The sequence below is a fragment of the Pseudopipra pipra genome, chromosome 1 (assembly GCF_036250125.1).
Source record: "Pseudopipra pipra isolate bDixPip1 chromosome 1, bDixPip1.hap1, whole genome shotgun sequence".
NCBI lineage: Eukaryota > Metazoa > Chordata > Aves > Passeriformes > Pipridae > Pseudopipra > Pseudopipra pipra.
The window spans coordinates 132,440,202-132,459,454 of record NC_087549.1 but is presented as its reverse complement, the minus strand read 5'-3'; the positions used below and the strand labels follow the sequence as shown (position 1 = coordinate 132,459,454).

Genomic DNA, 19,253 nt, shown 5'->3' with positions numbered 1-19,253 from the left:
ACCATACAAAGGTAAAGAGTTCTTTACATTTTACTGAAGTGATTCATTTTTCAGCTGGCCACAGTGCTGTATTGAAAATCTTCAATGAGTGAGAACTTGCCAATTTGAAGAAATAACTGATTTATCTAAATAGTTTTTCAAAGACACATAGAGAAATTGGTGCAACCCCATCATGGAGATAAATTTATATCAGGGTAAGTGCCTCATATTGATTAAGCTTATGTCAGCAAGGAATCAACTTGCTAATGCCATGAAAGGCACTTTTAAACTGAAATAAGAGTGTCTACACAGGGGATTAGTTTAATATTGGCATTTTTTTCCCAAAAAAAGACAAGCCTTTAAGTCTCATATCCCTAGTGCTGTGCATTTATGAAAGAGAAAAAAAAAAGTAATAGAAGTGGCATAGCAGACATGGCAAAACCAATTAGTGCCTGTCCTTGGCACTCTGAGTGCTACACTGGCTCACAATGAGGCTTGCTATGATTTGAAGCATCTTTAAGCTTGCTGCTATTTAATACAATATGTGGGAACACAGTTCTGTCACATTTTTTTAACGCTCAAGCAATGCTGACTGGCATATCCCAGAGACGTGAGTTCAAGGCTGTGGTTTTATGGCAGCCTAATTTCTACTGCAGATCAGCTGCAACTATGAAGTCATAAATACATCATTTGTGAGAAGGAGCAAAAAGTCCCTCCCAAAGCAGTTCAGTGAACCCTTTTACTTGCTGCGGCAGTGGTGTGGACAAAGTTTTGGATGAGCTGCTCTAGCCCTTCTCTGCTAGGAGGAGGACCCAGACTTCCAAACTCTTAATGCCATCACATATGTACTTGGACGAATGTAAGTGTAGGCACAGTGCAGACTTTTAAGCAAATATTTACATCAGTCTGCATTTTTAAAAAGTCATGATCTATTAAAAGAAGCAGCTATACAACTGTAAAAAAGTATGTAAATAAAAATATAAAATCTCGATGCCTTTGCAGAAATACTTTGTCCATCTGCCTAGCTATAATAAATGGCAGAACAATACCCAAAATAATCACCATCAGCAAAGTAGTAGTAGTAGATTGTGAATTTTAACAATGATTTCAACATTAATGGATAATAACACTTAAGAGCCAGAAGGTAGGTATCTCATCTTTTCCCTTCCCATCCTTTTGTATTGGTTTCTATTAAGTGTTCATATTTTTATGTATATCCTTATTCATTAATTAAAGAGCTCCAAAAATTGAAGAATAAACATGAAGTCCTCATCTCTCTCACTTTCCTGGTAAAGTTTGTAAGGATGGGCATGAGTGGACCTTGCTTACAATAGTATGGCTACCAATGAGAGTAGAAATGGGAGATGTTTTCCTCTGAAAATAAAAAATTACATAAATTTTGGATGTTACATATTCAGTCAGCCAGCTGTTGCACTAGCTGTGTCTCCTAGATAAAGGGCTCACTCCCACTGTGCAGGCTTGAGGCTGAGGGCGTTACTGCAGTGGTATGGGGCTGTAAGGGGCTGTGGCTGCTGAGACCAGCCATCCCTGACAGGACAGGGATCAGGCCAGTACGACACTTTGGGATAAGGAAGCAAACCTTGATAGACTCTGTATTTGGCACCTGGACAACTGAAGGGGACAGAAGACCTGGGACACTGAGAGGACGTGGTTGTCCTCCAGGTCTTCAGTGCTGGGAACTCTGCGATAGTTTTCTTAATGTCAGCAATGCCATATGAAAATACACAGAATTACAATAACCATCCCTGCAGATGGTAAATGTGTGGCTTTCCACAGATAAGTCCAAATCCAGTAAAAATTACACAATCTTGTTAGTCACTAAGAAAAACAGAGACATTACGAGATCCAGAAGCAAAGAATCCAGATGCACCCACCAATGTGCAATAGGTTAATGTTCTGACAGGGATACTAGGGAAGGAGAGGCTTGAACAATTTGCAGTTGGGCTAAATGTTGTGATTGTATCTGTAAGTGATACAGAATGACTACCTGTGACAATAGGGAATGAAATTTCACCATCCTTTAGGTAACATTCCCTACTGTGAATTTTGAGATTTTTATGAAGTGCTCCTTTTTCTCCTCTTTGAAGACTGTAGGATCAGACTAAGGATGGTTTATCTGGGGCCCACATGGGATATCTGATATACTACTAGAGGTGCTGCAGTGTTGAACAGTTGTTGCGCAGCCAGGGTCAAAGAGTAGGGGAAATACTGACTATAAAAGTCAGCTGCAGAATGAGGGGAAGGTCTAGAATGCTAATCCTGTCTATCCTTAAGACAATTCCTTTCACACAACCAGCCCAAAATTTCTGAAAAGAATTTATTTCAAAATAGAGCTGACCGATCCTATAGGAAGAAGAATGTATTTAGGGGAGAAGTGCTTACAAGCAGATCCTTGTGGTGCATTCCTTTCAATCTTACTGGGCAGTTTGCCTCTGTTTACACTGGTTAACATTTAAAACTATCTTTACAAAGAAAAGCAAAAGCTCAAAAGATTTTTTCTAAAGGGAAAGTTGAGATTGTCCTTTAACGTGTACCAAGCCACATTCCATTGAAAACGGCAAGATGCAGGCTTGGAATTACTCCTACTCTGATCTCATCCTGCTCACTCTCTAAATAGCATTCACGGAAAATATACACACCTAAAAGATACATAAAAACAGCTTTCCTCCACTCTATCTCCCCACCTCATACACATACCTTTTCAATTTGTGTATCTTGAAATACTAATGCAGCAAATATGATCTGAATCTCATTTACATCAGTGGAAATGGGGAGTCATTTCTTTAAAAGGAAGGTACTTAAAGCACAGCAAGAGCAGCATGAGGCCAGAAGTAAGAGCTCATCACATAATTTCTCCTTACATCACAGCCTTGTGAAGCTCTACTCCCTTCCCTTGCATCTGTGAAATCAGCAGGTCTACTCCAGGGAGTAAGGATTGCCATCTTAGGCCCTTAAATCAGCCTCTCTGTGTTTGAAGAACAAGAGAGAGTCTGTGTTTTCAGGCACCGTATGTAACTGTAGAAGAACTTGCTCAAGAAAGGGAAATAAAAAGAGAATAAAAATGTTCGCATTCTCTCTGAACAAAATGAGCTGTGATCTGCAATTGCCCTTTTAAGAGTTGTGACTTTTTCTTGTTCTCCAGAAAACTTCTGGCAGCAGCAGTTGGGCTGCAGCCCCTGTGCCTCTCACCCCAGCACAGAACATGTCAGGGAAGGCAGGCAACATACGGCTTTAATTTGCAAGGGATCATCTACATTTCTTCTGAACAGAAAAGAAAACCAAATCGAATCTCCACATACTCCATCTATCTTGAATAAACAGCATTAAGCAAAAAATGCTGTTAGTATTGAGAGGAAGAGACTCTTTGTAGTTTGCTTTGACTGCACATACTGCTTCTCCTCATGCCTCTTTAAAACATATAAAATCACTGTAATGGGGGGCTGACTTACACCAGTGCCAGTCAAAAGTTGCCCTTCATTCCTAGCCCATGCTACCTGGTAAAACATTTGCCTTACAATAGGTATCACTCAGCAGAAATAAATTACCACTGACATCAGCGGCTAGAGATGCATTTCTATTCTATTTCTCTTATTCCCACAACCCCCAAATACAAATAAAAGTACAGTTTTTAACCTAAATTGACAATTGCAAACTAATATAACGAATTAATAAAAGACTTATATAAAGGCGCCTGGGATGAATTTGAGGGTAAGGTGACCTGGGCCACCCAAAGGTAAGAGAATTACTTGGTACCTCATCAAATGCTTGTTTATAACAACTGCCTCTGCACTGAGATGACTTTCTAAACACTTGGCTGTACTGCCTTGAGACCCTTCGCTGCAGAAAGTATTCTGGCTGCTGACTGCAACCTATAGTTCATGTTCAGCTCCTACTGATTTTCTTTGCCAATCACTGCATGCATTTGTTATTTGTGTCAGCACAGGCATACTTCCAAGAGTCTTCTAGATGTTCCAAGAAACAGTCAATGTCCAAGGTACGCTTTTAAATTTTAAGGATTTTGTTCTTCTGTCAAGACTATATCTGTGAGATGCTATGGCCTGTGGCCCTGGGGCAGATGGCTGTGTCATTGGCATGCTGCACACTGAAAAATATCTTATCATGCAACTGTAAAAGCTACATGGGAGTCCTGCCCAGGTACTTCTTCTCCAGAATTCTGTTTTGTAGACCTCTGTGTCTCAACTTCTTGTGTAGACCTCTCTCTCAACTTCTAGGGTCAAACAGCTTAGTTTAAGGAGTGTGTTATTATCTGCATTAACGATTTTATCACCAGAAATATATGGTAGTTTTAATATGGCAATGTAAGGGTGCACCTTATTTCACCTTACAATTTGAGATTATGGAAGTTTGAGCCACATTAGAAATCCAAAAAAAAAATCCAATTTCCAGGCTTCCCCTACCCCTTTTCACAATTTATCCTAACACCGGAGAGAAACTTTCAGACCAGAGGCTTCTGTAGGGGAAGGGGGAAGTATATACATTTATTTACACAAATAAATATACTGTACAAACTAAAACCAGCTATATATATATTACATTTCTGTCTGTCAGTCCTTTCAAGCCCCCCCTTTTAACTTTAGTCCAGGAGCAGCCTTCCAAGGCTGATATGTAACAGTCTCTGTCTCTCATGGGAGTGGTCTGGGCTCCTGAACACTCCCTAACTAACCTTCAGCTGTTTGCTGAAGTCCTTTCTCCTTACGAAGTCCAAGAAAGTAGCTTTGAGTACTTTCTCTTCTGCTGCTGTGTGATTTCTCCTTCTCAGTGTCATACCTCGGTTCATAGGCTGCTGCAGTGTAGTTCAGCTTATCAAGCGTCTGTGTCCTGGAATGTTGATTCCTCCTTCGGGTTTTCGGTTGTTCTCCGTTTAAATCACTGCAAGGACATCCTCCGGGCCCCTCTCTCTCTCTCTCTCTCTGGGGTCCGTCTCCAATTCTTACCTGGGATTTTTCTCCCTAGCAATCGAGCCTCCTCTGGCCCGTCCACTTGGCTCTGCTCCAATGCTGAGCCTCACATCCACTCTCACTAAACAGCAAGAGGGAAAACCAGCCCTCCTCTGCAGCTTGGCTGCAAAGGTGGGGGGGAAGAAGAAGAGGGCCTGGCTGCAGGGCCTGTCTCTCTCCCTCTCTCTCCCACTTACCAGTTGTTTGTGAGTCGCATCCCTCACAAACATGCACTCATTCCAGTGCTGTCTCTAACTCTGGTCTAGGCAGAGTTAGGGGGGCCGCAGGGCTCCCCTCTTCCCCCTGGAGGGGGAGAGAGGGAGCCCAGTCGCCCCCTGGCCTTCTCCACCTACACGCAGCAGACACCAACAGCAAAACAGCCAAGACAGAACTGCCAACCGCTTCCAGTGCTGTGATATATGACTTTGAGCAGAAGCGAACAACATGGATGGTGACTGGCTCTCCAGGGAACACTGCTCTGGCACCCAATCACCTCTGAGCCCCTTGAACTTTCAAGGGGGGGGGGGGGCAATTTCAAACTATGACAGATGTATGACACTGTAATCATCTCTCCTTCATTTCACTGCATTTACAATCTTGGTACTGATTCTTCAGCAAGTATCCCTGGTTGTGCATCATGAGGACTTGATGTGTACTCCCAGTACTCAGATGGAAATGAGACCCACCTGAGTTGTGGACATGTACTGCCTCATTTGGAAACTCCAAGAGACTTCATGAATTTAGTATAGACATTGCTGCTGCCCATCATACACTACATATTTTAATCCCTCTCTCTACTCAGATCTCAAAAATCCTTTCTTTCCATCCAGAACTAATGCCCCTGCACCCAAAAGTATTAACTTTTCTAATCAGCCAAGATTCATGTTCAGTATGAGACAAAAATCAACTTTTAACTTGTCCCACTTTTGACGCCTTATTTGACATTTAAATAATAAAACTTTGAATTAACTGTTAATTATTTGAGCATAACTTTTGCTTTAAATTGGTGGATAAATACACATGTATGTTATTATCTGTGTTTATGTTTTATTCATTTGGGTGCTCACTAGCCTTACTCCATATACATTTTTGCTTATATGCTGTGGAGGGTAAGCACTTACTCTATCCTATTTCTGCCAGTCACATAGAGGAAAACAAGAAAATACTGCAATGACTTTTTGCTTTGTCTCTTTCCAAAAGTAAAGATTTACATAGTGTCTTTTTTTTTTTTTCAGACAAGATTTGTGTCCCCATCTCCCATAACAAGACCAGCATAAACCAGCACTCTATTAGTGGTACATAAAGAATGTAAGAGGACAAATCTCAGTACTTTGCCTATCTGCCACAGCCCTAATTTCCCGTAATGGCTACTGTACCAAATAACATTAGCACATTGTTTTGAAGTAAAAGCTGAAATTCTTTTTAGTTATGACTTAACACCCAAATTTTTGTTTCTTTTAGAATGGAAGATTGTTTTTCCATGGCAAGGGGGAAAAAGAGCGCCTGTGCTCTCTTTGTCATATTGACCCAAGCAATGGTGGTATCCAGTCCAGGCTTCTCTTTAATTGTCACCCGTGGTGGATACCTAAGGAATCATTAAAAGAACAAGGCAGACACACAGCAACAGTCTCCTGTGGATGTGATATGCAGTACTGGGGCTGCCTGAAGAAGCAGTATATGTTGTTAGACAAAGACATACAGGTGGCAAAATGGGACAGACTTTTGGTCGCACAAACTTTTCTTTGGGTTAGAATCATCTTTCAGTTAAGAAAAATTGTTTACCATTTGCTAAGATACTCCTTAATTAAACCAGCTCTGAAAGGAAGAAGACAGTAGCTTTAGAATAGAGAAGAGAATAGAATAGAGAAGACATTAATGACATTAAGGATGGGAGAAAGACTGGCATTTATGAGCTAAGTAAAAAGGAGAGACAATTACCTTACAATCTGTTGATTTGGAGAGAGGTAAGCAGAAGAGGTGGTGGTGTGTGGAAGCAGAAATAAATTACAATGTACTAGCAGACCAGCATCTCTGTTGAGTCCCCAGTTTTGGGTGTTGGGCAGAGTTAGGAAACCTAATTCCCATGTGCACTTCTGTCGGACAAGATCTGTAGTTTTCCTTAAGGATCAGGTCTGAAAGAGGAGAGGGAGAATGTCCTGTTTTGTGAGAAACATTCCCTCACCAACAGAGGTGTGTTTGGTCTCTAAAGATGGTTTGTGGGAGTTCCTGCTGGAGCTCAGTGGTCATTTTCAGCAGCAAAACTACAAAGAATACAGCCGTGCACAGGATGAAGTGTCTTGCAACCCTGGAACATCAAATGTAAGATCAGAGTATGCTGGTGATTTGATGGCAGGGAAAGTTATTGCTGTAGTAGTGGACGGGCATCAACACATCTTAGATTTCTTGCTCAGGCACAGTTTAAACTTATCTGGTTTTGGACCACAGAGGATTAAGCTCTAATGATGAGTTTTGTGGTTTGGGGTGTTTGAAATGTAGGACAAGTGCTTCTGGGAAGATTCTTTTCCACACAGGATTTTCTTCTGTTATGTGAAAAATCATTAAACAGTTAAAACCAGCAAGTCCTAGGAACTTTTCTGAACTTACCAGCTCCCAGCCCTCCCACAATGCCTCCTCCATTCTCATTTCCACTTTTTCTTACTGAGCTGGTCTTATTGATACATCTGAACTTGCAGCAGTTCTGAAGTTGCATTTAGCTTTTAGATAATTACTGCATTTAGACAGTTACTGCTTCAGAATCAAAAATATAGCTTGTTATTCCAAAAATGTGTCCGCTTTTCCTTCTATACCAACTGGTCTGAAAAAAATCCGTTACCTACATGTACAAACCTCTTAATTACCTTTCCTGGATTGCATGATGCATCCCCAGGTCTGAAGAGGACAAGCAGAAAGCCAAGGAGGCTTTCCAAAACTAGTCAGAAATTCATACTCATTTTCTGTGAGAAAGAGCATATATACTTGTTCCTACCTAAAGATCCAGTGTTCAATCGTTTTAGGATGAACAGGGAAACCATACTGCCATTTAGGGCTGGATATAAATTAGGTTTTGTGCTAGAAAAGAGTTACTAATTTTAATTACTGAATGTAGATCTGAAGAGAAAAATCTGTAGCTTAAAACTATAAATGCAATATTCAAGGAATCGAACTTTTTTCAGCAGAAGATGGAAAAAGATATTTGTGTGTATCATTTTTGAACTACGGTTCTCTGAGAAAAGAGTTTTTGACAGAACTCAATGAACCTTAGTAAACAAGGACATCAGCAATCAACATATTTAAGGATGTGCAATTTCTAAACATGATCCCACTCCTGCAGTCGTTACACAGCATAGATTTTGCTATTAATTAGTTTGAATGTGGGACAGTACTACAGGGAGAAAGAAAGTGGCCTAAATAGCATGGTCCAAATTTTATGTGCAGCTATCCAAGAAATACGGATGTCTTCTATTAACCCTTGCCACCTGTGACAGCTAGAAATAACTGCTGGACATGTCTTACTCCTAATGGATTTTTGCAGCTCATTAGTATGTAAGGGGGAAAGGGTGAGAGCATGCTACGGAGAAGGAAGACAGCTGGCCAGAGAAGTTCCATGGCTGGTTCAGCTCTGAATGGCAAAATTAACCTTCTGACAAATACAAGGACATTCATATACACGATGTAGAGGCTTGGTTACTGAATGGAGAACGGGGTAGGGTTCTTCTCCTCTCCTGGAGCATAGTTTATTACTCTTATTCAATTACAGAGAGTACAGTAAATCCCCCATTCAGCCTCCATCATTTCTCTAGACTATGCTTTTCAGCAGCGCCAACAGGACCTCCATTCTGTTTGTGCAAAGGGGCTTCGGACATGCAGAAATGGACACTGTTGGTGGGCATGCTATGCCTAATTCACCCCCTCCCCAGAATACAGCAAAATTTTCAAAAGCCTGACGGGAGGTATTGCAAGTCACGGAGCATTCATCTTGAATTACTCTGGAATAGCTGACCACTAGGCAGAGGGAGGAAGGGGAATGGGAAAGTCCTGCTGGGATTATTTTCGTATCTCAGGCTGCTGCTGTGGACACGACGGAAGGTGCAGATAACCCACTGGCAAAAGCTCGGTAACGAGATACTTGAAGTGTCTCTGAGGGGAGGCAAGTTTTGGCCACTCGCACACCGCGGTCTGTGCCCGCATGCTGCCGCCGCTCCTGCCCGCATCCCAAGTGACCGCAATAAACCCGTCTCCCCCATTTCAGCCCTGCACAGATGCCCACTGCTCCCTGCTCACTGCTCCCCGGAGCAGAGCCCTGACAGCGGCGCGGCCTCCCCCTACCAACCCTGCCCTTCGCTGTGTGCCAAACATAGATCCTCCCGCCGGGATTAGCCCGCCTGACCTCCGGGGAGGTGCCGGGACCCGGCCCCATCGGGGTGCGCCGCTCAACGGCCTCAACAATCGTCACCACCGGGGCACCCAAAAACACTCCCAGGACAGCCGGGACCGACACGGCGCGGCCTCGGCCCCCCGCTCTCCCCCCGCGGCGGGGGCCCTTCCCCCGCGCCGCCCCCGCCGCCTTTGTGCGCGGCGCGGGGCAGCCCCACGCCCGCCTGCGCCCGCCCCCGGGTGAGGCGTTGGGAGACGGTCCCTTACGCAGGAAAGTTCGGCGTCGGTTTCAAGGCTCCTCCCTCCGGTGAAGGCAGACTGCGGGGCGCCTGGAAACCGGTCGGAGGGAGCGCGGCGCGGCGAGGCGAGGGGCGCGGGCTCGAGGGGCCGGCACAAATGGTCAGGCGGCGGCGGCGGCGGCGGCGGCGGTGGCGGTAGTCGGAGGCGCGGCGGTCGCTGCCGCCGGTGCGGGGAGAGCTGCGCGCTGCGCGCCGCGGCCGCGCGAGTGGCGACCGGGGCTGCCCCGTCCCTGCTCGCCGCTCCCTTCATGAGTCGCAAGTTCGGGCCGGGAGGAGCAGCGGCGGCGGCGGCGGCGGCGGCGGCGGGGCGGCGAAAGCCCAGCCGGGCAGGCGGCACCGACTGAGCATGGCCGAGCGGCGCGGGCCGGCGGTGAGCGGCGGCGGGGAAGTTGGCGGCGGCCGGTGCCCGCGGCTGCCTCTGCTGCTGGTGTTACTCTGGGCGGCGGTGCTGCCGGCCGGGGGGCAGTCCAACGGCGAGCGGGGCATCTCCATCCCGGACCACGGCTACTGCCAGCCCATCTCCATCCCGCTCTGCACTGACATCGCCTACAACCAGACCATCATGCCCAACCTGCTGGGCCACACCAACCAGGAGGACGCGGGGCTGGAGGTGCACCAGTTTTACCCGCTGGTGAAGGTGCAGTGCTCGGCCGAGCTCAAGTTCTTCCTCTGCTCCATGTACGCGCCGGTGTGCACCGTGCTGGAGCAGGCCCTGCCGCCCTGCCGCTCCCTCTGCGAGCGGGCCCGCCAGGGCTGCGAGGCCCTCATGAACAAGTTCGGCTTCCAGTGGCCCGACACGCTGCGCTGCGAAAAGTTCCCCGTGCACGGGGCCGGCGAGCTGTGCGTGGGGCAGAACGCCTCCGAGCGCGGCACCCCCACGCCCGCCCTGCGCCCCGAGAGCTGGACCAGCAACCCCCACCGCGGGGGCGCCGGCGGCGGCCCCGGGGGCCCGGGGCCCGGCGAGCCCCGTGGGCGCTTCACCTGCCCGCGGGCGCTGAAGGTGCCCTCCTACCTGAACTACCGCTTTCTGGGGGAGAAGGACTGCGGGGCGCCCTGCGAGCCCGGCCGCCTCTACGGGCTCATGTACTTCGGGCCCGAGGAGCTGCGCTTCTCCCGCACTTGGATCGGCATCTGGTCGGTGCTCTGCTGTGCCTCCACCCTCTTCACCGTCCTCACCTACCTGGTGGATATGAAGCGGTTCAGCTACCCTGAGCGGCCCATCATCTTCCTCTCGGGCTGCTACACGGCGGTGGCCGTGGCCTACATCGCCGGCTTCCTCCTGGAGGAGAGAGTGGTCTGCAACGAGCGCTTTGCCGAGGACGGCTCCCGCACCGTGGCGCAGGGCACGAAGCGGGAGGGTTGCACCATCCTCTTCATGATGCTCTATTTCTTTGGCATGGCCAGCTCCATCTGGTGGGTCATCCTCTCCCTCACCTGGTTCCTTGCTGCCGGCATGAAGTGGGGCCACGAGGCCATTGAGGCCAACTCCCAGTACTTTCACCTGGCTGCTTGGGCCGTGCCGGCCATCAAGACCATCACCATCCTGGCCCTGGGACAAGTGGATGGGGACGTTCTCAGCGGTGTCTGCTTTGTGGGCATCAACAACGTGGATGCCCTGCGGGGCTTCGTGCTGGCCCCCTTGTTCGTCTACCTGTTCATCGGCACCTCTTTTCTGCTGGCTGGCTTTGTGTCCCTCTTCCGGATCCGGACCATCATGAAGCACGACGGCACCAAGACAGAAAAGTTGGAGAAGCTCATGGTGAGGATAGGCATCTTCAGCGTCCTCTACACGGTGCCGGCCACCATCGTCATTGCCTGCTATTTTTACGAGCAAGCTTTTAGGGAACAGTGGGAGAGGAGCTGGGTCACACAGAGCTGTAAGAGCTATGCCATTCCCTGCCCCAACAACCACAGCAGCCACCACCCGCCTATGAGCCCTGACTTTACTGTCTTCATGATCAAGTATCTCATGACCTTAATTGTGGGCATCACCTCGGGCTTCTGGATCTGGTCTGGGAAAACCCTGAACTCCTGGAGGAAGTTTTACACCAGGCTCACCAACAGCAAGCAGGGCGAGACCACTGTCTGAGACCCCTGCCTGCCGGACCAGGGGGATGTGGGCGGCCAAAGGACCGAGGCTCTGCCTCGGGAAGCAGCTCCTTACCCAGCCTGGGCAAACTTTGGGGACCGCAATGTCTTCCGCAGGCGACAGGGAGCGGAGGACGAGCCGGGGGGACTCTGGGGCCCGGGACCGCCCGGCTCTGCCCTCCCCGCGCTGCTCGCGTTGTCTCCTGTAGGAGCTGAACGCATTGTCAGGTTGGGGGAGAGGGATGTAAATAGCCTCTGTAAGATTTTGTAAGTATATTTGTATTTAAATTGCAAAAAACCTCACTTTTTTAATTATTTAGGACACTTTTAACCCGTTTGCGGATTTTACTTCCTTACCTCCCTCCCCCCCTTTTTTATTTAAAGAAAAAAAGGCTTTGGGTTTGTATTTCGTAGGGCAGAATGGGAAAAGCTGCCGGTAAGAGAAACGAAAAAAAACCCTTTCTTCTCCCCCACACAGGTTTTGTAATGGCTTTGCTTGGAATTTCGGCTGCATCAGCAGCAGGGCCCGGAGCGGGGTTGCGGCCGCGGCCGGGGTCGCCTTCTGACCCGGGCTGGCTCCCGATCCCGACTCCGAGGTGGGGATGGGCAGGAGCGCCGCTTTCCGCCCTGGCCCCGTGTGGGGGAGGACGGACCCCATCCCGTCTCCCTACGGGGAGGACGTGGAGCCGCCTGGCCATGGCGCAGGGACAGCGCTGCACCGGGCCCCGGCCCCGCTGACCCCGCCGGGCCCTTCTCGGCAGATGCGAACATCATCCAGCCCTGCCCGGAGCGCGGCCGGTCTGGGGCGGCTGCGGGGCCCCACACGGCTCGGGAGGAGCTGACCCCGTTCCCTGTAGGAGTTGGGGTTCAGCACCGCCTGCACCTGTAGCACGTCCGATGGCTCAGGAGGTGGCTGGGGACAGAAAGACACCGAAATTCCCTCCTGCTCTGGTATTTTTTAAGCCCACTTTGCAGTCCGGGGGCGCTCCGCGGGTGCTCCCGCCGCCGCCTGCCCCGGTCCCTCCCCGCCGGGCTGCGGCCGGCTGGGGTCAGCAGGATCAGGAAATGCGGGCTCAGTGAAAAGAGCTCCGTCGGAATAAAACCCAGCGTTCAGTTTGAGGCTTTTGTTGATACACCCTCCCCTCCCCCCCAATTATATTGATACACTGGCTCTTCATATGGGAAACATTGGAGCCGTTGCCATTCTTCTGAATTGTAATTCATTGAGATTTAATTCATTACACATTATGAGGGTGTGATGATTTTTGCCAGTAGTAAAAACGATGGAAGGGAAAGCAGAAAACCATAATGTTTAAGCACTCTGGTGAGATGTGAGACTTGAAAGAATCTCTGCTTTCTTTTCCCTGACTTATTTTCGGTCCAGTAATAACATTGCATACTGCAAGGATAAGATACCATGTGTGCAGTATATCTACTACCTTGTATGCTCCTGGATGTGTGGGATTGTGCTTCTAATACATAAAAAAAGTTAAAGATTAAATTGTAACTTTCGACAGATGCATTTGAACATGTAGACCTCTGTATGAAAAACAGCAGAATGCTTCTCTCCTGATTGTATTGTTTTAAACTTTTTTTTAATATTACAAATGCCTGTATTTAGGTTCATAAACATTATCTATGGCTACCATACCCTGAAATGCAAAATTATTTTAATTTGGTATGCATTTATTTCTGTTCATTATCACAAGATCATCTATATTTATAGAGGAATAGAAATTTATATATATTAAATACCATATTTTTAATTTCTCTGAAATAAATTGAGGTTTTGTACAAAACTATCTTGTCCCTTTATGTATTCCTCTGATGAACTTAAATACTCTGTGAAAGCAGTGTATGTGCTACAAGATGTGTGGGATTCCTTTTTTCTTAGGTTGAGTTCACAGTAACAAGCTGGAATTCAGTGTAGGAATTCATTGTGCATTTTGTTTTTTATTTCTAGGCCAGTCTAGATTAATCCTTCAAAAGAAGTAATGTAAACTGTTCAAAATCTCTGACAGGGTATGGTCGGTGGTGTGAAATCTAAGAAGAGATCTGCTATATGGCAGGAGAAGAAAGAAGCTCACCAGTTCTTTTTTTTTTGGGTGTTTTTATTTTGGTTGTAGAAAAGGGTTCTCTCAACTTAGCCTTTCTTCTCCCTTTCCTACTAAAATACAAAAAAAAAGATATTTTCTTATAATGATATTCTGCTTAAAATGACACTTGGACTATGTTGCAATATTGTCAGAACATTTTAATGAGTAAAATAGTTTTGTTCTGTTGAATTTTGAATGTTTGGTTAATCCAGAGTTAAACAATAGTTTAACTGGACAGTTTAAATGGAAGCATTTCAGATCTGTGGAAAGTACACACATTCTTTAATCTTTCAACACAACACATTCCTTTTTTTTTTCTTTTTCTGTAATTCATTTTTCAAAGTGCCATTCTTTAAGTGTGGGTTTGTTAGGAAAGACTGAAAGACTGGTTAATTTTTAGTGTTACGAGCTAGTAAAGCATTTCATTATGTAGATCTGGAGGCAGATGTAAATGATTTTTGACTTGTTTACTTTTTTCAAATCATGATGCATAAACAAACAGAGGGAACTAAGGGAAGCTTAGCAGAATTTCTCTAAGGTGAGGCAAGGGGGCAGGGTTTTGTCGTTATTTTAAAATTTGTTTTACATAAACATAGTTCCTGCTTTCTCAGATATTTGGACATTTTTCTCAAGTATTTTCCCCCCTTCTTTTCTTTTTGGGGAGGTGGATATTTTACCATTTAAAATTGTGCTAGTCATCACTCTGCTAATGACCTGAAGTACAAGCTATTCACTTTCAGTTGCAGTGGAATTCTTTTTTGTCAGTGTATAATTACATTTCAGCCGTTTTGACTAATCTGTTTTCTTGCAGCAGAATGTAGGTGATTTATTTATGCATGGGACAACACAGTTATTTGTAACAGGAGATCTTGTATTTATGGTAGGGATGGGAGAACCAACATTTAAAAAATAATTCTCAAAAGCGAATAATGGAATTGTTTCTGCAAAAAATAAAATGTCAGTATTTGCAGTTAATTATTTGCAGCACATATGGATCTCCTTCTGCTCTTTGGAATTTTTTTTTTCATAGATTGCAGAGGTGAAGCTCCATGTTCAGTCTTGGTTCTTTTAATAAATATACTAGAGAGCACAATATGATCATAAATCAATTGAAAGAGCACCCCCTGCTTTTTCATTTCCTAATTTTTGTGACCCTTCACAGGGCTGTAATTTGCAAATGTCACAGTCATTACTGAGTGCTGTGGTGCTATCTGTATGACTCACCTACCTTTTTATACTTTCATTTCTCAATGCATAATGGTATTTCAGATGCTTTATTAATATAATACAAAGGTGGGTTTTGCATGGGTATGTATCAGTTATCAGTAATGTTTTACCTCACTGTTAAAAGCAAATCTATCCATTGCTCCAGGGAGTTCAGATAGGATTTTTTACAACATAGTCTGGGTAATTGATGTGCCATGTTTACCAGAGAAAGCATCACTGTATACAAAGAAACAGTTTTGCCCACTTCTCCTGTCCCTGACAAGAAGGTTAATATAAGAACAAAACTGGTATAACAAAGTTTGTTGGGCTGAAGTTCTAGTTAAGGCATTCTGTAGTCAGCAACTTTACTTTCTCTCATGGGATACATTTATAGACTGAAATGAAGGGGCACTCAGAATCACCATTCCCCCAAAGAGATCTGTAGCCTGAAGAGCTGGGGATGTTGATTTACTGTTCATCCTTCAGTAATAGTAATGCTCTTTAATGTAGTGGCAAATTTGTGGTATTGGAATGAAATTATATGCTGTTTCCATAACAAATCCTATTGGGAAGGAGAAGGATTTCTGGTTTGTTCACACAGTAGCGCCCAGAATTTCTGATACATGTGTATACTTTTGCGTGTTGTGTTTAGTTTTGGTTTTGTTTTTTTTTTTTTTAATAAGAGAGGCAAGGCTGCAATCTAGTAGGCCTGAATTCTGCCCTCTGGATGATGCCCGCAGTTCTACTGCCATCCCATTGCTTATTGTTGGACACAAGTGCAATTACAGGTGGTGCTGAGGATCCCTTTCATTTAAACGAACAATATTTGCACATTTTTAAAAATTATCATTCAAAGGGATGATAATTAGGCATGAGAAGAGACTGCTGTATATTTACAGGATGCGTATTTTTCAGAGTGGGCTTTGAACTACTGTCTCATCGGTCTTTTGCCAATCCCAGTCACAAGAGACAACTTTCAGACACGCTGATCCTTTTGAAAGGGTGTGCACCCTGCAGCTGACCAGGGAAAGTAATCATGGTTTGGCATGACTTGCATAGTTTAAAATTATTGAGGGTACTCTTGCAAAAAGTTTACATTTGTGTGACATGACTCCTCCTCCGCAGTGCTGCATGGCCTCAGAAAGAGTTTCAGCAAGCAAACCTCAGGACAGCTGAAGTGGTGATAAGTAAGAGTTTAAATGCTGACCTATAAAAATAAGGAAACTGAGGTAAGGCTCTGTTTTCATCACAAATTTACCCTCTAGTGCTCAGGCACTGGAATTGCATTATATTTGACAGATCTTTCCAATGACAGCACTACAAGACTGACAATACTGTGCAAAATCAGTTATGAATATCAGCCCCTTCCCCCTTTTTAATTCTCCTAGGTTTTTATTAGTTGTTGTTTACACTTACTGGACTCAGAGCATCATTGCTCTGCGTGTTGTGCAAACTTGGAGTGAATGGATCATATGGATTCTGAATTCAAATATTTATTAAAAAATGCAAGTGCATTATATGCTTGGTCCCATTAGAAGAGCTGGTTGCTCTTATGTCCGTATCTATGAGAGTTTTTTGTATTTGTAAGTCTCTTGCCTCTATTGTTCATCAGTTGAGCTGGAAGGCTTAGGCAATGATTCACGCTCATTTGGAGAAGGAGAACTTTGTTTTTCTTGCTGTGGACTAATCCCCTTGCTGTTTCTGTGTTTGCAGCATACAAGTGTCACCAGAGAAACACTTTGTTCTGAAGCTCCTGATCAATTTTGGAATAGCAATACCATAATTTATAAACAGGTTCAGGGATTTAGGAAGCTGAGGCTTTGGTTTTTACAGTTTATTTTTTAGAAGTCTACAAGAATTTTAAAATGTGAAACAGCTTCTTAAGGACAAACTAAGCATGTCAGGATTAGGTCCTGGATGCATTGCAAGCATTATGAGCCCCATATTCATTTGAGAGTAGCCCAGTGATGGTGTTAAAGCAGATAAGATAAGCCCTATAAGAAAAAAAGAAAGGCATAATTGCATTTATTTGCCAACCGCAATTCACTCTGCACCTTTTGTCATTTGAGGTCACTAAATGGAGAAGCAAATATGATTTCTGTCATATGGGAGAAATTTCAGTGAATTAGCAAAATAGGCCTTAATAAGCAGTATGTAATTGCAAGTGCAATTACAAAGCAATACCACTTTGATAGTTCAGTTGTAGACAATGCTTTTCAAAAATTTAAATACTTTAAAACGTGCTGATTTTGTAGGCTATGGCAACTGTGTTTCAGATCCCAACTTGTGTTTAGTCTAAACTTCCAGTGTAACCACATCAGAGAGTCTTCCAGGCATGAGGTCTTGCCCTTGTTTGCATTCAAATCAGCAGCATTAAGTATTAAGCTTATCTTGAGGTTGAGTAAATAAACTTTAGTTTTCTACTCAGACAACACTTAATGAAGACCACATTCAGCCACCGACCTCTTGTGAAATGCTGCTGGCTTGAGACCCCAAAAACCTTGCCTTTTGCCTGTATCCCAAGGCTTTGTTGCAGTGCATGAAAGTATAGGACGTGATCGAACTTCACTAAGGTGAAAACTTCATAATAACCATTAAACTGATGTAACCATGCTGCATTGAGAGGCTTCTGTCAACCACCATGTAAAGTATTTTTGATGGGTTATCTTCAAAATAATTTCTTCAGAAATATTGAAGTGACAGACTTTTGTTTGCACTTAGCTGTCATTTGAACAGTTGCATTATTAACAGTCTGCAACATTTAATAAGGGGTTATCCTAAGCTAACATATAATGCTACCCTATATCAAAAGTGCAACACACTAGGTGGAACTTGTCCACTTTATAGTATCACCCGGATCCCATTGGGTGAGGAGAACAGTATTTTTGTCTAGTTCTAGTATAACTTGGCTATTATTAATTACTTGCCGCAACACAAATTTAGAAATAATTTATCATGGGGTAGTTGAAAAACAAAGATCACAAGAAAAATCAAAAAATTGCATATATCCCTCAGGTGGGATGTTGATGCTGTTTTGTTGCATATTTGTTTGTGTAATACAGATCCTTTATAACTGCCAGTGCTAGTCTCACTGGCTGTGTTTATGTGAGACTAACAGGATGACTCACAGATGCTGTATGACTTGTTGTGTTGTCTTGTTCAGGTTAACTGCTATTGTTTTGTTACTGGTAACTTCTGTGACCTCCACAACCAGGCTCTGAGTACTGCAGAAGTTAAGGACAGGACTGCTAGCCACAGGAGTGTGTAGTCCACTTGAGTAAGACAAGGGAATGTCAGCCTCCCTCCCAGCCCCTTCCCCACCTCTGGTTCAATGCCTGCAGCTCCACTGGGCGCTGGTCGGTCACTCTCCCTCAGAGGTAATGTTGGCCTTGCTCCAACCATTGCCAGAATATAAGTTGCTCAGATCCCCATTTATTGCTGAGAACTGACTGTGCAGTGTTCATCACATTCATCAAAAAATCATTGCTGTCCAAACAGAAAAGCAACTTACTCTCAAGGTATTTGAGAGCTTCTTTATTCATGACATTTCACTGTAAAATACAAGCACAAATACTATCCCGAAGGAGATGATCTTGAGTTAATACTGAGAGTATAGCATGGGCAAGTAAGGATTTTCCACTTGTTCAAATTAAAATATTACTGTGCATTGTGGTAAATTCACTCTATGTGAAATAGAGAAGAAAAGGCTGCAACACACCTTCATGATTGCCTTCAGGAAAATGAGCGTTTCATTTATAGCCTACTCATCTACAAATGCATCTAAAGAGGAAATAAAATAATAATAAAAAAACCAACACAAAACCTCAAGGTGGGTTTCTCACAATATTTATATAAATTAAAAAATTGCAGGAAAACCAGCTCATGACAAAGTCAGATTTTGCTATGACTCTTGTTAACTTCTCAGTACTTCTTTGTCTATACTGGTGAAAGCTTCGCTTTTATTTTCTGTGAACAAGAAGGATAATTAGTCACTTCTTAGCATGAAGCTGTCTCTTAAAAGACTGCAAGTAGTTTATTTATTTACTTCTTAATTAAGAAAATAACTATTCTAATTCTGAGGGAAGTGAAAGAAAATTTTGCAACCTGCTCAAAGGTTTGGTATTTTGTAGGATTGGGCACTTTCATTGTTAACAAAATAATTAGAAGCAAATGGTTAAAGCTCAGTTGTAAGAAAATGGATTCCAGTTAGGAGTTGCAGCTGAGATGGCTTA

At 44.5% G+C, this 19,253-nt stretch overlaps 2 protein-coding genes across 2 annotated transcripts in view; both read left to right on the top strand.

The window, feature by feature from the left end:
• CDK14 (cyclin dependent kinase 14) overlaps positions 1–6,212 on the top strand; it is a 345,123-nt gene extending 338,911 nt beyond the window's left edge. The window contains exon 15 of the mRNA XM_064677983.1: positions 6,194–6,212. The gene's annotated coding sequence lies outside the window, so the exon portion shown is untranslated. The remainder of the gene's footprint in view (positions 1–6,193) is intronic.
• Positions 6,213–9,977: 3,765 nt separating this feature from the next.
• FZD1 (frizzled class receptor 1) lies at positions 9,978–13,518 on the top strand. The gene has a single exon (XM_064677963.1). The coding sequence runs from the start codon at positions 9,978–9,980 to the stop codon at positions 11,718–11,720; it is 1,743 nt and encodes a 580-aa protein (XP_064534033.1). The 3' UTR covers positions 11,721–13,518.
• Positions 13,519–19,253: the final 5,735 nt, after the last annotated feature.